General features: G+C 41.6%; 1 protein-coding gene, 1 non-coding gene and 1 pseudogene across 2 annotated transcripts; 1 reads left to right on the top strand and 2 right to left on the bottom strand.

Moving 5' to 3' along the window:
* Nucleotides 1-4,623: 4,623 nt before the first annotated feature.
* EPCAM (epithelial cell adhesion molecule) lies at nucleotides 4,624-17,072 on the bottom strand. The gene is made up of 9 exons (XM_024553071.3): nucleotides 16,784-17,072; nucleotides 14,500-14,607; nucleotides 13,973-14,213; nucleotides 13,017-13,082; nucleotides 11,818-11,881; nucleotides 10,249-10,350; nucleotides 8,289-8,489; nucleotides 5,345-5,389; nucleotides 4,624-5,056 (listed from the first exon to the last, which is right to left on the bottom strand). The coding sequence occupies exons 1-9, from the start codon at nucleotides 16,854-16,856 to the stop codon at nucleotides 5,015-5,017; spliced, it is 942 nt and encodes a 313-aa protein (XP_024408839.1). The 5' UTR covers nucleotides 16,857-17,072; the 3' UTR covers nucleotides 4,624-5,014.
* LOC112298157 (large ribosomal subunit protein eL21-like) lies at nucleotides 8,564-10,238 on the bottom strand (annotated as a pseudogene).
* LOC112298228 (small nucleolar RNA SNORA72) lies at nucleotides 12,250-12,384 on the top strand. The gene has a single exon (XR_002974133.2). It is a non-coding gene; the product is annotated as a small nucleolar RNA SNORA72 (small nucleolar RNA).
* Nucleotides 17,073-18,145: the final 1,073 nt, after the last annotated feature.

Genomic DNA, 18,145 nt, shown 5'->3' with positions numbered 1-18,145 from the left:
AAACTTTTTCTGTGAAGGACCAGAGTAAATGTTTTAGGCTTTTGCCAGCCATCGATTGGGTCACTCACAACTACTCAACTCTGCCACTGTAGTTTGAAAAAGCTACACACCTTATGTAAACACTAAAACTATTTATGGACACTGAAATTTTTATTCCATCCAATTTTCACATATCACAAAATATTCTTTTTCCCCCCAACCATTTAAAAATGCAAAAATCTGCCTAGACTTGGTGTGGCTTAGTGGGATGGACGGTGTACCACAAACTGAAAGGTCACAGGTTGAATTCAAAGTCAGGGCGCACATACCTGGTATGCAGGCCAGGGCCCGGGTTGGGGGCATGTGAGAGGCAATCCATCGATGTTTCTCTTGCACATCAATATTTCTCTCCCTCTCCCTCCTTTCCCCTTTCTAAAAATAAATAAAAATCTAAAAATGCAAAACCCAATCTTAGCTCCTGGACTATATAAAAATGGGTAGTGATGGGTGAGCCTATAAGCTGTAGTTTGATGACTCCTAGAGGAAAGTTTTTCATCAAGTTCCACAAGGCAGATTTTCAAGTTCTGCCAGTACCATGTGGCAGCAGCCTCTCTGCTCCTCAGAGAGCCACAGTGCCTCCCCCTCACACTTTGGCGGTACAGCTCAGGGGCAGTAGAGATGTCTCCCTTGGGTGCTCTATCTTATCTCAGCCCTAAGGGTAGTGACTGCTCCTTATTTCTGCTGTTCCTTTTGTCTTTAAAGTTCTTGTTACTTTCTACTAACTACATTAATTTCTATCACGGTATAATAAATTATCTTAATATGTTTCCATGGATCCAGAGTCCAGGCATAGCATGACTGGTTGCCTTTATCAAGGTCTCAAGATGGTTAAAGATGTCAGCCAGGGCTGCGATGTCGTCGGGACCTGGGGTCCTCTTCCAAGCTCACTGCCTCTTGGTAGACTTCAGTGCCTGTGGCTCTGGGACTGAGGCCCTGAGCTCCCAGAGTTTGCCTGGCGTTTCCTGATAAGTGACCCTCTTTACAATACTGCAGTTTGCTTTAAGGCTAACAGGAAAGCACCTCTGCTGCTACCTCTTAACTTTAGATGGTTTTAAAGGGATCATCTGATTAAGTCAGGCCCACCTGCAGTAATCTGCCTTTTAATTCAATCAATTCTTTTTTTTTTTAAATACTTTCAAAAAATTTTTTTCAGATTCTTCCAGTCATGATGGCAGCGTAGGTAGACATGGCTCACCTCCTCGCACAACCATATCAAAATTACAGCTAAGATATAGAACCACCATTACTCAAAACCATCAGAAATCGAGTTGAATGGAAGGCTGACAACTACAGAATTAAAGAAACCACATCCACCTAGACTGGTAAGACGGGCACAGATGCAGAATGGGCTGGCCCCACAACCACGTGCGATGGATAAAAACTCAGGAGAGATACATCAGGTGTGAAGAGTCCCACCCCATACCAGGCCCCCCAGCCCAGGGTTCCAGTACCAGGAAGATAAGTCCCCACAACTTCTGGCTGCAAAAACCAGTGGGGATTAAGTTGGTGGAAGAAACTGCTGGAGCTCCAAGCAATGCCTCTTAAAGAACCCAAACATGGACTCACCTACTCAGCTCACTCCCTCTGAGCTCCAGCACTGGGGGAGCAGCTTGAAAGGCACCAGTGGCATACTAGGAGAAACTAAGTGTCTGGCATCAAGGTGAGCAGAGGTCGTTGTCCCTTTTCTAGGCCCACCTGCCACAGAGCCAGAGACTGGTAGGTAGATGCCATATTTGAGACTCCAACAACCTAACACTCTTTGACCCACCTGGGAAATCCCCAAAGACTCCGCTGCACCCAATTTATGCTTTTCCCAATGAATGGCTTTTCCCTATGAATGGCTGGTCTTGGTTCATACTGTACAACTTCCTGAATCCTCTCAAACAAGCAACAGTTGGCCTCAGTGAGCCCCAGGCCAGGCACTAGCAGCAGCCAGCCTAGATTCGCAGCTTCTCTTTGCCTGGAAATCTCCAAGCCCAAGTAACAGCCATCTCAGATTGCTTTATAGCTTACACAGGGTGGCAAAAACACAGGTAGGGCCTGACCGCGGCCTGCACAACCTGGGAAACCCCAGGGCCAGCGCACCCAGTCGACCAAGTTGGAGCACCACCACCCTGCCCCTACACAGATCCTCTGCCAAGGGTAGAGGTTGGTGTAAGTTGTCACAGCCAATCCTTGCAGCTGACTGGCCTGGGTAAATCCTTCCCATTGACCTGCCAACAGCAACCAAGGCTCAACTACAAGAGAAGGGTGTACTCAGCCCACACAAAGGGGCACACCTTGAGTACCCAGCTTGGGTGATAGGGGAGGCTGTGCCACTGGACCATAACAGGACACCTGCTACATTAGGCCATGCTACCAAGACATGGAGTCATAGCAGCTGTACCTAATACAAAAACAAACAAACAAACAAAAAAAACCCCCAAAAAACACAGGCAGACTGCCCAAACAAGGAGACAAAGAAACATGGCCCAAATGAAAGAACAGATCAAAACTCCAGAAAAAGAACTAAATTAAATAGAGATAAGTAATCTATCAGATACGGAGTTCCAAACACTGGTTATAAGGATGCTCAAGGAACTTAGTGAGGACCTCAACAGCATAAAAAAGACCCAGTCAGAAATGAAGGATACACTAATTGAAGTAAAGAACAATTGACAGGGAAACAAGAGTAGAGTGGATGAAGCCAAGAATCAAATCAATGATTTGAAACATAAGGAAGCAAAAAACAACCAATAAGAACAAGAAAAAAATTCCCCCCCAAAATGAGGATAGTATAAACAGCCTCTTGGGACAACTTCAAGAGGTCCAACATTCACATCATAAGGGTGCCAGAAGGAAAAGAGAAAGAGCAAGAAATTGGAAATCTATTTGAAAAAATAATGAAAGAAAACTTCCCTAATTTGGTGAAGGAAATGGACATGCAAGCCCAGGAAGCGCAGAGTCACAAACAAGATGGATGCAGAGGGGCCCACTCCAAGACTCATCATAATCAAACTGCCAAAGGTTAAAGATAAAACGAGAATCTTAAAAGCAGCAAGAGAAAAGCACTTATTTACCTAAAGGGTATTTCTCATAAGACTGTCAGTTGATTTCTCAAAGGAAACTTCGCAGGCTATAAGGGATTGGCAAGAAAAATTCGAAGTATAAAAAGTGGAGACCTACAGCCAAGATTGCTCTACCCAGCAAAGCTATCACCGAGAATCAAAGGACAGATAATGAGCTTCCCAGACAAGAAAAAATTGAAGGAGCTCATCATCACCAAACCAGTATTATGTGAAATGTTAGACTTATTTAAGAAAAAGATCAAAACAATGAACAAAAAAAATGGCAACAAATACATATCTATTGACAATTGAATCTAAAAAACTAATCAAACAAGAACAGAGACAGAATCATGGATACGGAGAGCATTTTGATGGTTGCTAGATGGGAGGGGGGGTGGAGGAGAATGGGTGAAGAGGCGAGGGGATTAAGTACCAATAGCGCCCTGACTGGTGTGGCTCAGTGGTTGAGTGCCAGCCTGCAAATCAAAGGGTTGCTGGTTTGATTCCCAGTCAGGGCACATGCCTGGGTTGCAGGCCAGGTCCCCAGTATGGGACACATGAAAGGCAACCACACATTGAGGTTCCTCTTCCTCTCTTTCTCCCTCCTTTCCCCTCTAAAATAAAATCTTTTTTAAAGAAAGTACAAATAGGTAGTTACAGAATAGACATGGGGATGTAAAGTACAATACAGGAAACGGAGTAGCCAAAGATCTTATAACCATGACCCATGGATGTGAACAATGGTAGGGGGATTGCCTACGGGAGAGGGTGGTGCTGGGTGGAGGGGGGCAAAGGGAAAAAAGTTGGGACAACTGTAATAGCATAATCAATAAAATATAATTAAACTTTTAAAAAGTTATTGATTTTAGGGAGACAGAGAAAGAGGAACATCGATTTTTGTTTCACTTATTTATGCATTCCTTGGTTGATTCTCACCTGCACCGACCTGGGATCAAACCCACAACCTTGGCATATCAGGACAGTACTCTAACCAAGCTCTGTAGCCAGGGATAGGGTTCCTAATTCATGTTCTTTTCATCTTTTTAAAATTCTCCTACCAAAAGGAAAATATTAACTGTATATAAAATATAGGGTGGGACAAAAGTAGGTTTAGCTTTTCACATGGAAATAATACAATCAAATGTAAAAATGAAGTGTTTTGTGTCTTCACAACTGTAAACCTACTTTTGCCCCACCCTGTATATTTCTGTAATTATTCATTATATAAGATGTTGAAAAACTGGTGCTTCTAACTTGACCAACCATAGAATTCACGGTTCACAAAACTCTCTATTAATTCTGCCTCAAGCTGTTTGCCAAAATGCCAATTTGTCTAAAACAGAATCTTTAGATTCATTCTGAATAAAACTGACTTTCTATGTAGAAGTTACATATCACAGGTTATTTAACTTATATTAATATGCGTGATTAGAAGTACTCATGCAAAATACCAATTTGTAATTAGCATTCCGAGTATTTCTTAACCTATTATGTGTATATTATGAAATTTGATTCAATACAATTCAAAGTTAGGAAATTCAGTTTTAAAAAGTTTTATTTCATAGTTCATAAAAAAAAGGTTTTTATGTACAAGACTCAAATATAAGTAGGAAGGCAGCTTTCAGTCACAAATGGAAGCCTATTTAATGCACACTCTTCAATGTTATGTATAAATAATTTTAACTATGCAATCCAAGTTCTGGGACAATCAGGTTCTGGGATATCAGATCTGCGTACATGACACTTGTCAAAGGTTAAGATCGGTGAAGTCAATTTCAAGCTGCTTATATTTTGAGTACAGGTTTCACTATTACAAATATGTTAACTAACAAAGTAGTCTTCAAAGATGTCTGTCCCATGCTCATATATTTGTAATCGAATCAGTCTATTACTTTCCCTTCTTCCAGCAACCACTCAAATGACAGCAGTTATCCATTGAGTTCCCTGTGCATCTCACCCATCTCCTTTATCTGAAAGAGGGGAAAAGAGGAAAACATATTAAAACGATTTTCCAATCTTTTGTTCTGAAAAGTTAAAAAAAAAGTAGAGGAAAGTGAGATAATTCTCTTCCACATTTATGAGACTTCTCTAAATTTTTTAAAAAAGAAGCTCTCTTATAGGAAGCACACATTAGGTGCACAACTCAACTGCTGTTTAGAGAGCAAACGTAGCCAAGGGGACAGGGGAAAGGAGCAGGTAAGCTAGATCTTTAAGAAAGATACAATTTTTATTAAGTGTATATTAAGTAATCCATTTACCTCAGCCTTCTCATACTTTGCCATTCTTTTCTTTCTGGAAATAACCTGAATGGGGGGGAAAAAAAAAAAGATTACTCTCTTAGAACTGCTACTAAACAAAGAGTTGGTCTAAATGAGCAATTTTTAGCTGGTGTGCTGTGAGAATTTTTAAGACATGCAATACCTGACTACTTGGCCAGGGACCCTGATCTCTTTTCCCTTAGACTGTTAAATAAAAAAATTACAACGGCCTGCACAACAATATCCATCCAGTGTGTTAAATAAAAATTATACCTATTATTTTGTCAGATTGGCAAAAAATATTATTTTTTGGTGTGCTGCAGAATTTTAGTAGTTACTTTATGTGTGCCATCAGATGAAAACAGTTGAAAATCACTGGTTTAAACTGACACATATGAGCCCTGGCCAGGTAGCTCAGTTAGTTGCAGCATCATCCTGATATGCCAAGGTTGCAGGTTCAATCCCTAGTCAGGGCACATACACAACCAATGAATGCATACATAAATGGAACAACAAATCAATGTTTCTCTCTCTCTCTAAAATCATTAAGTAAAAAAAGTATTAAAAAAAAAGGTGACATAGGTTTTTAATGCACATAATTCCTATATGAACAAATTTAATTTTAAAATCCAACTAGAGACATTATACCTTCTTTTAAATTTTTTAATTTATTTTTTAGAGAGGGGGGAGGAAGGGAGAAAGAGAGGAAGAGAAACATCAATGTGTGGTTGCCTCTTGCATGCCCCCTACTGGGGACCTGGCTGGCAACCCAGGCATGTGCTCTGACTGGGAATTGAACCACTGGTTGTGGGCATGTTAGAGGCAACCAATTGATGTTTCTTTCACACACCAATGTTTCTCTCCCTGTCTTTTCCCCTCCCTTCCCCTCTAAAAGTAAATAAATAAAATCTTAAAAAAAAAAAAAGTCTACCATAACCAGTGAAACAAACCAAAAAAAGAATCAAGAAAACAATGAAATGAATCATCCTTAGTGAAACTTAAAGAGCCTAGTGTGCATTCTTCCACATATTGTTCCATCATAATACAAACATAAACATGGGACCATGCAATAATCATGCAATATTTTTGCAGTCTGTATCATCACGGGATGGTACCAAGTCAAAAGCTATAGACGGAACTCATTCAGTAGCCACTTTATTCCACAGCATGGATATACCATGCTCAGGTTGTCTGCAGATTCACTGTTACCAGCAACACTGCAGTATGTAACCTGACCATGCTCCCTATGTACTCATGCTTTCATTTATACAGGACAGATCCAATGATTTCTACAGCTCATCTTCATGTCTTGTTCTTGCCGCCTAGAATTCTCTTCCGTAAGTTGTGTATCCCTACCTGTTGCCATTCTTTAATTTCCTCATCAATTTGTAAGAACTCCTTATACATTATGCATAATACCTCCTTTTTAAAATTTATTTATTGATTTTTTAGAGAGGAAGGAGGGATAGAGAAGAGAAACATGGGTTTGTCATTCCACTTATTTGTGCATTCATTGGTTGATTCTTTTTTGTAAACTTTATTTAATTGTTGTTCAAGTATAGTTGTCTCCATTTCCCCACCACCACTTCCCCCTACCCCACCCTCAACCCTACCCCCCTCTGGTTTTGTCCATGGATCCTTTATACATGTTCCTTGTCAAACCTCCCCTTTCTTTTCCCCATTATCATTGGCTGATTCTTGTATGTCCCTAGACCAGAGGGATCAAACCCACAACCTTGGCGTAGTGGGACAACACTCTAACCAAATGAGCTACCCAACCAGGAGTCAATACTCTTTTTTGTTTTATGCACACTAGGTATTTTTCCCCAGCCTGTCACTGATATTTTCTACTTTACAGTATCTTTGCCATAAACTGTTAATCTCAATGAAGTCAAGTACACAATATATCTTTCCCTTCACAGATTCCAGATTTCCAGCTTTACTTGGTTTCCTTTACCACAAGGTTATATAAACATTTCCTGAATTAACTTTGAGATGTTTTATTTTTAAACATTTCCAACAATAATCCCCCTGGAATTTGTGTACTTCAGCATGGGTGTACTTTGCCAGTCGCACACTTGGACAGTATGGTCAGTCCTGGTGGGGTGAAACTGGAACCCAACTTTTGTTTTCTTCCAGGTGGATAGCCAAGTGTGATAATTCCACCAAACTGAAAATGTAAATTCCCATATACCCTCACATCTACTTCTGAATTCTTCATGTTGGTAAGATTTCCTGATGCTGAAGTATCTTTACATTTCTATAAACCCTGCTTGTCCATGTGATACATTCTTCTTCTGAAGCACTGCTAAACTCAATTTGCTCATCTTTTATTTCGAACTGTTGGCACCCTGGCTGGGTAGCTCAGGTGGCTAGAGCGTCATCCCTATATGCCAAGGTTGCAGGTCTGACCCCGTCAGAGGACATACAAGAAACAACCAAGGATCGCACAAATAAATGGAACAACAAATCGATGGTTCTCCCACTCTCTCTCAAATCAATAAATTAAAAAAAAAAATAGAATTGTTGTTTTGTATTAATCATTTTTAACTCCCTTCTATGTTAACCTTAATTTGTGTTGTTATTTCATTTCATCGAATGGCCTGAGAGTTCAGGTATTTTTGCCCTAATCCTGGCAGGAGTGTTGAACTGTTTGCAGTGAGAACCGAAGGCTATTTGCTGCTTGGTGGCGACACAACTGACCGGTGAGGTGCCCAGTGACAAGCTTGTCTCAGATTAGTATCCTTCCTTGCTTCAAGGTGACTTTTTAAATAAAAAGGGACCAGAAATGCAATAGATTCACTCACTATAGAGAATTATTAAGAAAAAAAATGAAGATTTTTGTTTCATTGATATCATTCTGGAACATCGATGTAGCCTTTTGATATTGTCACCTTTCCTTGAAATATACCCTTAAATAAAATTTTACTTGTCCTGTACTCACCAGAACAACAATTCCAGCAATAAGTGCTATTGTCACAACCACAATGACAGCAATAATGCCAGCTTTTAGACCCTGCATTGAAAATTCAGGTGGTTTTTCATCAACATAGTAAATTGTAGTTCGACCAGGATCCAGATCCAGTAGCTCCCCATCGACTCTCAGGTCCATCTTCTTGGAATGGAACAAGGATTCATCTTTAACCTACATTGAGAAGGAGAACAGCAATTTAAAATACAGTGGTCCCTCAGTACTCGTCGTTAATTCGTTCTGAGGAGTGATGAGCAAGCGACGAATGATGAGGCGTTTTCTCTTGTGGGGTGGCATCGTGACGCATACGAGATCTAGCAGGTGTGACAAGCGGCGAGCAAATGCCGAGTGCTGAAACATTCTTTCTCATCAAAATGCGACAAGTATCAGGTTTGACGAGTTCTGAAGTTGACGAGTACCGAGGTATGACTATATTTAAGAAAACCTGGCCTTATGAAATTACATGCCAATTATAAACCAAAGGAACTGTTGCCAAGAACCTTTATGGTTTCGGTGTTAACAATCTTATATTGAAACTTAGGGAAAAAAAAACTTTATCATGGGAAATTTTCAAACATATACAAAAGTAGAAACCATACTATAATGAAGTCCCATGTATCTATCACCAGATTCAGCAATATAAACACATAGCCAATGTTAGTTCATCTGTTTTTCCTTCTATCCTCCCCGCCCTTCCCCAGGCCAGACTTTTTTTTAAAAAAAGATTTTATTTATTTTTAGAGAGGGGAAAGGTGGAAGAGAAGGAGAAATATCAATGTGTGGTTGCTTCTCAAGCGCCCCCTAACTGGGGACCTGGCCCACAATCCAGGCATGTGCCCTGACTGGGAATCAAACCAGCGACCCTTTGGTTCACAGGCCAGCACTCAATCCACTGAGCCACACCTGTCAGGACACAGGCCAGATTATTTTGAAAAAAAATCCTAATTTCATCAGAAAATAGCTAGCTATAATATATTAAAGCTTAAACAGTTTTATCACACAGCATTTCTCATATAACTCTTATTCATGAAAATAACAGGGTAAGGTTATACACACAAACTAAGTAACTATCGAGGAGGTAATCGATAAGGATTAAGTGAAGATATTCTAGGCAGAACAATTTGATAAAAAGGCATACATATACAAACGAGTAAGAAAGGCGTGTGAGGAAGGTGCATGGGAGTGACAGGGAAGACAGCATTCACTGCAGCACAAGAACCACTTGGAGAACAGTTAGAGATACGGTTGATTTGTAAGTGGAAAAATAGACTATGGAAGACCTTGAATCCACAGAGGTCTGACAAAGAATATTACTTTTTTTTTTATTGGTATGGAAGTCTCTTATTTTTTTCACACTTATCACGCCATGAATTCACAGGGAACGGGTTCTGACCGCTCAGGCTCCTTTCCATCAGTTCTCACACGGTGCGCTTCTCTGGGTGGAGCAGGCTGGTGCTTCAGCTGAACCCGGGCACCTTTCTCTCTGGCTTCCTTCTTTTTCTAATCATTCTCCTTCGCACGTTTCAGGAGGCTACCCGACGCTTAGAGTGCTTACTGTGCTCAATCCGTACATTAGTTCTCTTGGCAAGCACCTTGCCCCTAACTTGTTTGGTTACAACAATGCCCACCGCATGCTGGGTGACACTGTAGACTCCCCCAGTTTTGCCGTGGGAACATTTGTGGGCGGGCATTCCTTTCTGAACAGCGCCCATTCCCTTGATGTCTACAATATCATCTTTTTGTAGATTCGCGTGTACGTAGCCAAAGGAACAACTCCATGTTTTCTAAAAGACCTAGAGAATGTATAATGGGTACCTCTCCTATTTCCCTTTGTGCTAGTCATTTTGGCGAATTACTGCAAGATGGTGGTTCCAGCCGAAAAAGAACACTGTATTTCTAAATATTAGAATAAAACGAGGAAGAGTTTACTCACATCTTTTTCAAAGTAATAAGCCACGTCAGCTATGTCAACATCATTCTGAGTTTTCTGAGAAGAATTTTGCACCAGATCAATAGTGATAATATCATTTTTATACTGGGGGGAAATTGAAAAATACAAATTAATATTAACATATCCAAAATCACAAAAATAACAGTCAATAATCCGAACATTCACTATTTGATTTTCTATGATCTACATGGGTCAATGTTCCTTCCCACTAGTAGATAACTGAGTTTTTCACTAATAACTTTTAAATCTTTGGACAAAAATCTTTGGGAGGTCTTTAAATCTATCCAAGGGAATTAAGACAGCAATTCAAACAACAATAATTACAATGCATGTTTTCTTTTCAAAAGAGAATTTTCTTCTCCTGAAAAGATTCTAGAATCAGATTATTAAGGCACCGTATTTGGTTAGGATCACTTTAAAACTAAAATGCTAAAGTATGGGGAACTGTTCCACGTGTGGGAAATGTGGCCCAGCTCCCACTCGGAAAAGCCAGTAGTTCGGTGGGCAGGACCCACGCCCATGGACAGGTTCTCCTGTGGGGAATCAGGCCTGCATTGTACCTAGGCTGCTATGAGACTTGCTTTTGCTAAAACTCCCTCACCCTGAGTTGAGGCAGCAAATGTTTACTGAGTATCTTTAAATTCCTAAAATCTGTGCTAAACCACCCAAGTATGAAGTGTAACCAGTTCAACCACTTTCCCCCTTGAGCTGTAACATCCTTCTCTTTGAAGTAATTAGCAGCTTTCTGTCCTTTGTTGTCTGTAAAAGGTAATCACCTACAGTGAACCTGTGCATAGTAAATGAGGACCATCCCGTACTGTGCCCAGAAAAGCAATAAAAGCCTTTCCAGGCAGGGGTCGGCACTCTCTTGGGCTCTCTCTAGCCCTCTCTCCCTCAGAGTGGCCATGCTGTCCCTTTTCCTCCACAGGATTTCTGTAGTCCATGTGTATTTATTTATCTATTGCAGCCACAGCACAGGATCCCGCTGGCCAGGATCCGCATCACTAAAGAAATGCAATCCAAAAAGCAGTATGCATTTACCACATTCTGCTTTCGGAAGCAAAAAAGTATTCCTTCCAAAAAGTCTTTTTAAAAATACCAACTTTAATCTAGAGGAATTTAAGAATAAATTCATACAGCTCTGAAAGGGTTCCATTGCACTATTCAGCATTTTGCAACCAGAGTTGAAAGAGTTAAGGAAGGACTAACTGTTAAAAGGACTAGCTCCTGAAACCAGAGGAGATGGGAGCTAGGCACTCTAAAGTGTGTGTGTGTCAGCCGCAATTAGAGAGAGCAGTTTCGCAGGGTAAGAAGACTGGCATGTGTTTGGGATACTAAGATATACTACATTTTCTTTAAGGGTAAACAGATTTTCAAGGGCTCTGGAAGAAAAACAAAACAGGGAATTTGCTCTATGATGTGCCATGGGCTGAAACTACTGCTCAAATGCAATTTCATCACCACCAAAAATCAGGCCCAAACCACACCACTTCACCAACTTTCCTCCAGAGCTCATTTACTTAAAAAACAAACAAAGGGCAAAAATCTTACCAGAATATTTGCAATATATTTTGGATCCAGTTGATAACGAGTTGTGATTACATCCTTGAACGCACTATAAATAATTAAAGATTGTGTTTTTTAAAGAATGGTTGTATCACACAACATTAAGAAGCACTACATTAACTAAATAGATAGCTCCAAGTCTAGAATTGTCATTAATCAAACTTGTTGAAAATTTTATATCATTTTACCAATATAGTATTAGATTCAAGCAAGCACCCACTGATGCTAAACTGTTGAGTTCCACTTTGATTAGAAGCAGGGTATCAAGTATCTGCCCACAGATTATACTTATTAATTACAAAGAGGAAAATGGTAACTCGACAGTAGAGAAACCTGGCGACACTACCTTAACCACAGGTAGCATCATCAGCACAGGGACCAGATGACATCATGTCCTTCCTGATGTGAGATGCTTTGGAGTACACACTATCACTTAAGTGTTTTTTTTCTGTCAAAAATGTATGGGTTGACATTTGCTATATTAAGACCATGCTTATATCCAGAGACCTAGTTCTTTCCCCAGCACTGGTTTTATAAATGCTGGTACTAAACCAAGGGGGAAAGACAAGTATAACCTGTACTTTATTATAAGAAAACAACAAACCAAACATGAGAGACATTCTATAAAACAATTTGCCCACACTGTTCAAAAAATATCCAGGTCACGAAAGACAAAAAAGGCCAAAACAGTGTCCCGTATTAGAGAGGATAACAGTCTGAACTAAATGCAACGTGTGAACTAAATGCAGGTGGGGTCAGAGGACAAAAAAATGTTACGAAGGACAACACTCGGAAAACTAGCACAATATGGGTAGGTTTTACGAATTTGGTAACTGTACCATGGTTATGTAAGAGAATGCATTTCGTTTCTAAGAAAAGATATACTGAAGTATTCAGCAGTAAAGGGGCACGATGTCTGCAATTTGCTCTCACCAGATGCTAGGAAAAAATATGCATGCTAGACAGAAGACACACAAAGCACACACATACACACATATAAAGAAAAAGGCAGCCAACATTCACTGGTGAATCTAAGTGAAGGGCACTATAGAAATCTACTATTCTTACAACTCAATTTCAAAATAAGGTTAAAAGTATTATGTGTAGTATCTTTTAAAGAAATATGAGAAAACATTGAGACTCGTTTTAGTTTTTCTAAATATTATGCATTTCATAGCACTTACGTCTGCAAACTTTGAATATCGTAAGGTTTTTCTCTTGTTTTGTGTTTTAGTTCAATGATGATCCAGCTGTAAATTAAAAAGACAGTATTAACTGTAACACTCAGACTTTTATATTGTTTTCTTAATAAGCTAGTAGAGGTAACAGAAAAAGGATTTACACAACTGGTATGCCTTTAATTTCTTCCTTGGCCCTCACAGATCTTTCATAAAGAATTCACATAGCGGCTCTCTCTGTGGAGCACGCCCAAGCCTTTTCCCACAACCACACCTTTCCCCACGCCCCTCCCCCAGGCCTCTCTCTTTCTCTTAAGCTCAAAGGGCCCCTCTTTTGCCTCTGTATAACTTGTTTTCTGAGCCCACCACTTCTACCTCTGTGGCTTTCTAAATAAACTTTACCTTGTATTTGGGAGGGGGGGGAAGAACTCATCCAGGAAGGGACACTTTTCTAACACTGACCCTCTGGCTACAAATGCAAGGTCACTTGAGGTCAAGGCTTAGCCGGTCACGTTGGGCAATGTTCAGGTGAAGACACAGAAAGGTGCAGAGAGCCACCGAAAAGTAACCTGGAGGTCCCGTAAGACAGAAGCATAGAGAATGCCTGTCTTGGTTTTGATACCTTTTCAGTTTCTAGTTCTTGCCAATAAATTCCTTTTTGTTTATGCTAGCTTGCTATGCTACCACATAGCATGCTACCATAAGGAAAAAGTATACAAAAAATAAAAGTATATTGCTAGTAAATTCACAAAATATCTCTGGAAGGTTACAGAATAAACTGGTGACATCAGGTCTGCGGAGATAAACTGGGTAACTGAGGCAGGATGGAGACTTTTCACTGCACACCGTTTCTAGCTTTCAACTCTAAATCATCAAATGTATGACATATTCAAAAAATAAGTTTAATTCGTTAAACAAATCTGAAAAGTATGAAAACAAGTAATGCAGGCAGCCCAACTCACTAGGTCCTCACTCGCTCGGAGCAGGTCTTTTCAGTGTCCTTATCTGTTCTCCGGACCCCGGCAGTGTTCACACACCAGCACGTGGTGGTGCCGTTGCACTGCTTGGCCTTAAAGTGCCCGTTCTCGTCGCAGTCCGGATCGTACAGCCCATCGTTATTCTGAATAGCGCCTTCAGGTTTCGGTCGTCTCCCAGACTTTGAATGAGACATCTCTGCCTTCATCACCAAACATTTGGTAGCCACTACAAAAAAGAAAACCTTAACGTCGTACTGAAAAGTAACTGCAATTTTATGCTTCAGGAAAAGAAATTTTAATTTAACTCCACACTCCCAGGGCCAAAGATTTTGGTAGACTTACAGGTGCCACACTCACTTTCCAAAGACAGGAAGCTTTCACAGGTATGAGATAATTGACAAAATAACACAAGTCCTATCTGAGCCAATAAAAGGCTTCCCAACTCAAAACACACCCATTATAGAAATATAAGTCAAGATAAAGTTTAAAGGCAATGAAGATATTCTACTCACGTGTTGTGCAAATGACAGAATTTTGTGTACCAATTGACGTACACTGGCATTGACCTTGTGGGTTCAGAGAGCAGTTTGCGGTCAGTTTGTAGTTTTCACAGATACATTCTAAGGGGGAAAAAGTCCACTTTAAAATGTGAATCGACTCTCAACTCTTTAGCTGGTGTCCCAGCTAAATTATATTCTGACAATAGTACCTAAGTTACAGGGACACAAAGCCTTAAAGGGTGATTCTGAATGTTTTATTTTTCAGCTGTCATTAGCGTGGCTGACATAATTTGTATGTGTTATATAGGTATTCAGCCTAACTTGCACGCATTCCCATTTTGATATTTTTTTAAACAAGAATACAGCCCTCCAACATCACATTCAGCTTGGCCTTTATGATACTCCCAGTGTTGGCTCTCCCCTCTTTCCCATCGTGCTAAGATAAACCTTTGCCTGTCAGGTACCAACTCTTCTTCAAAAATCAACAATTCCATACCCTTCCTCCCTCTTTGCTTTGGGGCTTAATGGGAACATATTCAGCCCTGGACTATAACTACACCTTAGAAAAATTATACTTTCAATTGAAGTTGGTAGCACCTCAGTATGTGGGCTTCCTAACTAAATTAAACCCTGGTACCCAACTTTGCTGCGCATCCTGAGTATTGAAGTCAGTTTAATAGTTATATCCTTGACTATCTCAAAAGTAAATTTTAACTTCAAATTGGCAAGCCCACCTAATTTCTTGTCTAAGAGAGTACAATCATTAAAAACAAAAAAATAGTATGACAAACCAAATAATTTTATTTTTATTTTTTTTAAAGATTTTATTTATTTATCTTAGAGAGGGGAAGAGAGGAAGAGAAACACCAATGTGCAATTGCTTCTCATGCAATTGCTCCCCCTACTGGGGACCCGGCTCACAACCCAGGCCTGTGCCCCAGAGTGGGAATCGAACTCGCAGGCTGACACTCAATCCACTGAGCCACACCAGCTAGGGGAAACCAAAGAATTTTAATATTGATCCTTCATGTCCCTAGTTGGCTTTCATTTTTTCCTGTTTAAGTTTTAATTGATATTAACCACCTACCCGATCTGACCAGCACCAAACACAATTTCAGGGTCACAAATGAAGTACTGTGGTCCTCCTCAAGGAGTTAAAATCTGACACAGCACTATACCTGCTCAAAGTACATTTTTCGTGTCCAAGCAATGGCAAATTTAAAACAGACAAATAGTTACAAACTTTCTGAACATAGGTCTATAGCCACTATCATCACTTTAAAGCAATTTAAGGTTTAAATTTAACCCCAGAAGTAATCTAGAAAACCAGGACTTGATTAAACTGTTTAATTGCACCACACATTGATGTTTCTCTCCCTCTCTTTCTCTCTTCCTTCCCCTTTAAAAATAAATAATTTATTAAAAAAAAAAAACACTGGAATCAAACTACACGTCCGACATTTGCATAGTGGTGTGACCTTCCACGATATAGACTGTTATGTCACCATTTAAATCGTGTTTCTCAAGACCAAAGAAAATGGAAAACTCTGGACGTAATGTGGAGGGGAAAAAAAAATCAAGATTCAAAACTATGTGTTTAGATTTAGGGCAACGTTTAGAGCAACGGTTTTTTTTTGTTTTTTTTTTTTAAACCCTGTTGTTAATTATCAGATTCTCTTAAAGCGGCGGGATTTGGGGGGTTTTATCCTTCAGGGTTATCGATAGTTCTGGTTCCTCTGTAATAAACCTAGCATTACTCATACGCTGCTTAGAAAAAGGAAACCACCTACACGCCTGGTAGTCAAGGTCCAGGCGGACTTTCTCCCGCGCGCAGGTGAGGAGTGGCCCCGACGGCCTCCCGGCAACCACCTGCTCCCTCCGGTTACTGACATCCGGGGCCCGCCGCAGGTGCTCCGGGAGGGGCGGACAGGCAGGTCGTCTGCTCAGCCTCCCCTCCCGGCCCGATCTGGTTTCCGCCACTCCACAACCCCAGTGCTCCCGCACCCTCGTTGCACACACAGTCCTAGAAGCCCCCGGACGCAGCCGCCCCGTTCCCTGCCCGCCCCTCTGTCCTTGCCGCGGACCACTTCCCTACAGAGGAGTGCAAAGCGGCCAAGGGAGGCTGCTCCCTCCGGCCCGCGCCAAGTGGGCGCCTTCCCACCGCCTGCACCGCGTGGTAGGCTCTCCAGACGGGAAAGTGCTGCAGCCCTCCCCTTCCCCACAATCTCCGTCTCAGGGGCCGAGGGCTAACACACCCCTTCCCAGGCCCAGGCCATCCCGTAATTCCGCTCCCTACCGTTCTGCGCCGCGGCCACCGCCGTCGCCGCAGCGAGCAGGAGCCCGAACGCGAGGACCTGGGGCAGCGCCATGCTGCGCGCGAGCCGAGCAGGCGGGCGCTAGGCGGCCGGGGCGAGCGGGTGGGAGCCCGCGGACGGGAGCCCACCGGAGGGCTGGGGCGTGGGGCGCGCAAGCGTGCAGAAGACCGCCGCACGATGCTCCCCGGGGCCAGAAGTGAGAAGCAAGCTCCCCGAAGGACAGCGAACTATGGGCGCAGGGCGGAGCGCAGCGGACCTGCCCGACCTGGCGGCCCCGCCTCCCGGCGCCAGTCGGGGGCTGCTCACCTCCGTCGGAGCCGTCGCCGCGATGAGTCACCTTCCCAGGGTGGAGGCGGGAAAGCGAGTAGGTTCCCCTCCCCCACCCACTGCGCGGGCGTTGGGGCACCACCCCTCTCAAGGTGTGCACCCCGCCCCACGAAGCCACCAGCTGCTTCCTCCCGCGGAGGCCGGTGGGAGTAGAAAAGGTAAAAAGCTGCGGCTGTGACAGCCAGTAGGGGACCCTTGCTGGCCACAGAGGTTTAAAAATCCTGGGACTTCTTTTATCCGAGAGAGCACGACTCTGAAACCTTGAAGAAATGGGACCTGGAAGAGAGAATGAAGCGTCTAGGAAGAATGTGGAAGCTAAAAGGAATACAAAGAGAAGCGGAGAACCGTCGAACCATAATATAAAAAAGACCTTTGAGCTTTACCTAGCAGTTTAATTGTACTCCTTTGAAACCAGTAAAAAAAAAAAAAATCTCCTTGGCTCCTGGGAGATGACAAATTTCTATGTTCTCAATCATTTCCCCCCGCTTTTTAGCCCTTGGAGATGTAAGAAAAGTTGTTCCCAAGAGCCAAGTGCTAGAAACAGATTACTCCTGTTTTGATAAATGTTAGAGAACAATATGAGTTTTTTTTAAATATAGGGAAGTAGAAATGACAGTCAATAATTTACTTTAGTGAAAATGAATTCAAATTACAACACTATTATTACTCTTAAAATAATTGTAATGACTTGAAGCATTCAATAACAATATATTATATGTCTTTAAATTTTGGTTAGGTGTAATATTATACTTTTTTATTTATTTGAATCTTTAAAAAAATATTTATTTATTTTTAGAGAGGAAAGGAGGGAGAAAGAAAGGGAGAGAAACATCGATCAGCTGCCTCTTGAACACCCCCAACTGGAGACCTGGCCCACAACCCAGGCATGTGCCCTGGTGGGGAATCAAACTGCTAACCTTTTAGTCTACAAGCCAGGCTCAATCCACTGAGCCACACCAGCCAGGGCTATTTTTTTAATCTTTATGAGAGTTTATTTGAGCCCAAACTGACAACAT

The sequence above is a fragment of the Desmodus rotundus genome, chromosome 5 (assembly GCF_022682495.2).
Source record: "Desmodus rotundus isolate HL8 chromosome 5, HLdesRot8A.1, whole genome shotgun sequence".
In the NCBI taxonomy this organism is placed as follows: Eukaryota; Metazoa; Chordata; class Mammalia; order Chiroptera; family Phyllostomidae; genus Desmodus; species Desmodus rotundus.
Note: the sequence above shows the minus strand (reverse complement) of the source record. Positions and strands in the feature narration are given on the sequence as shown.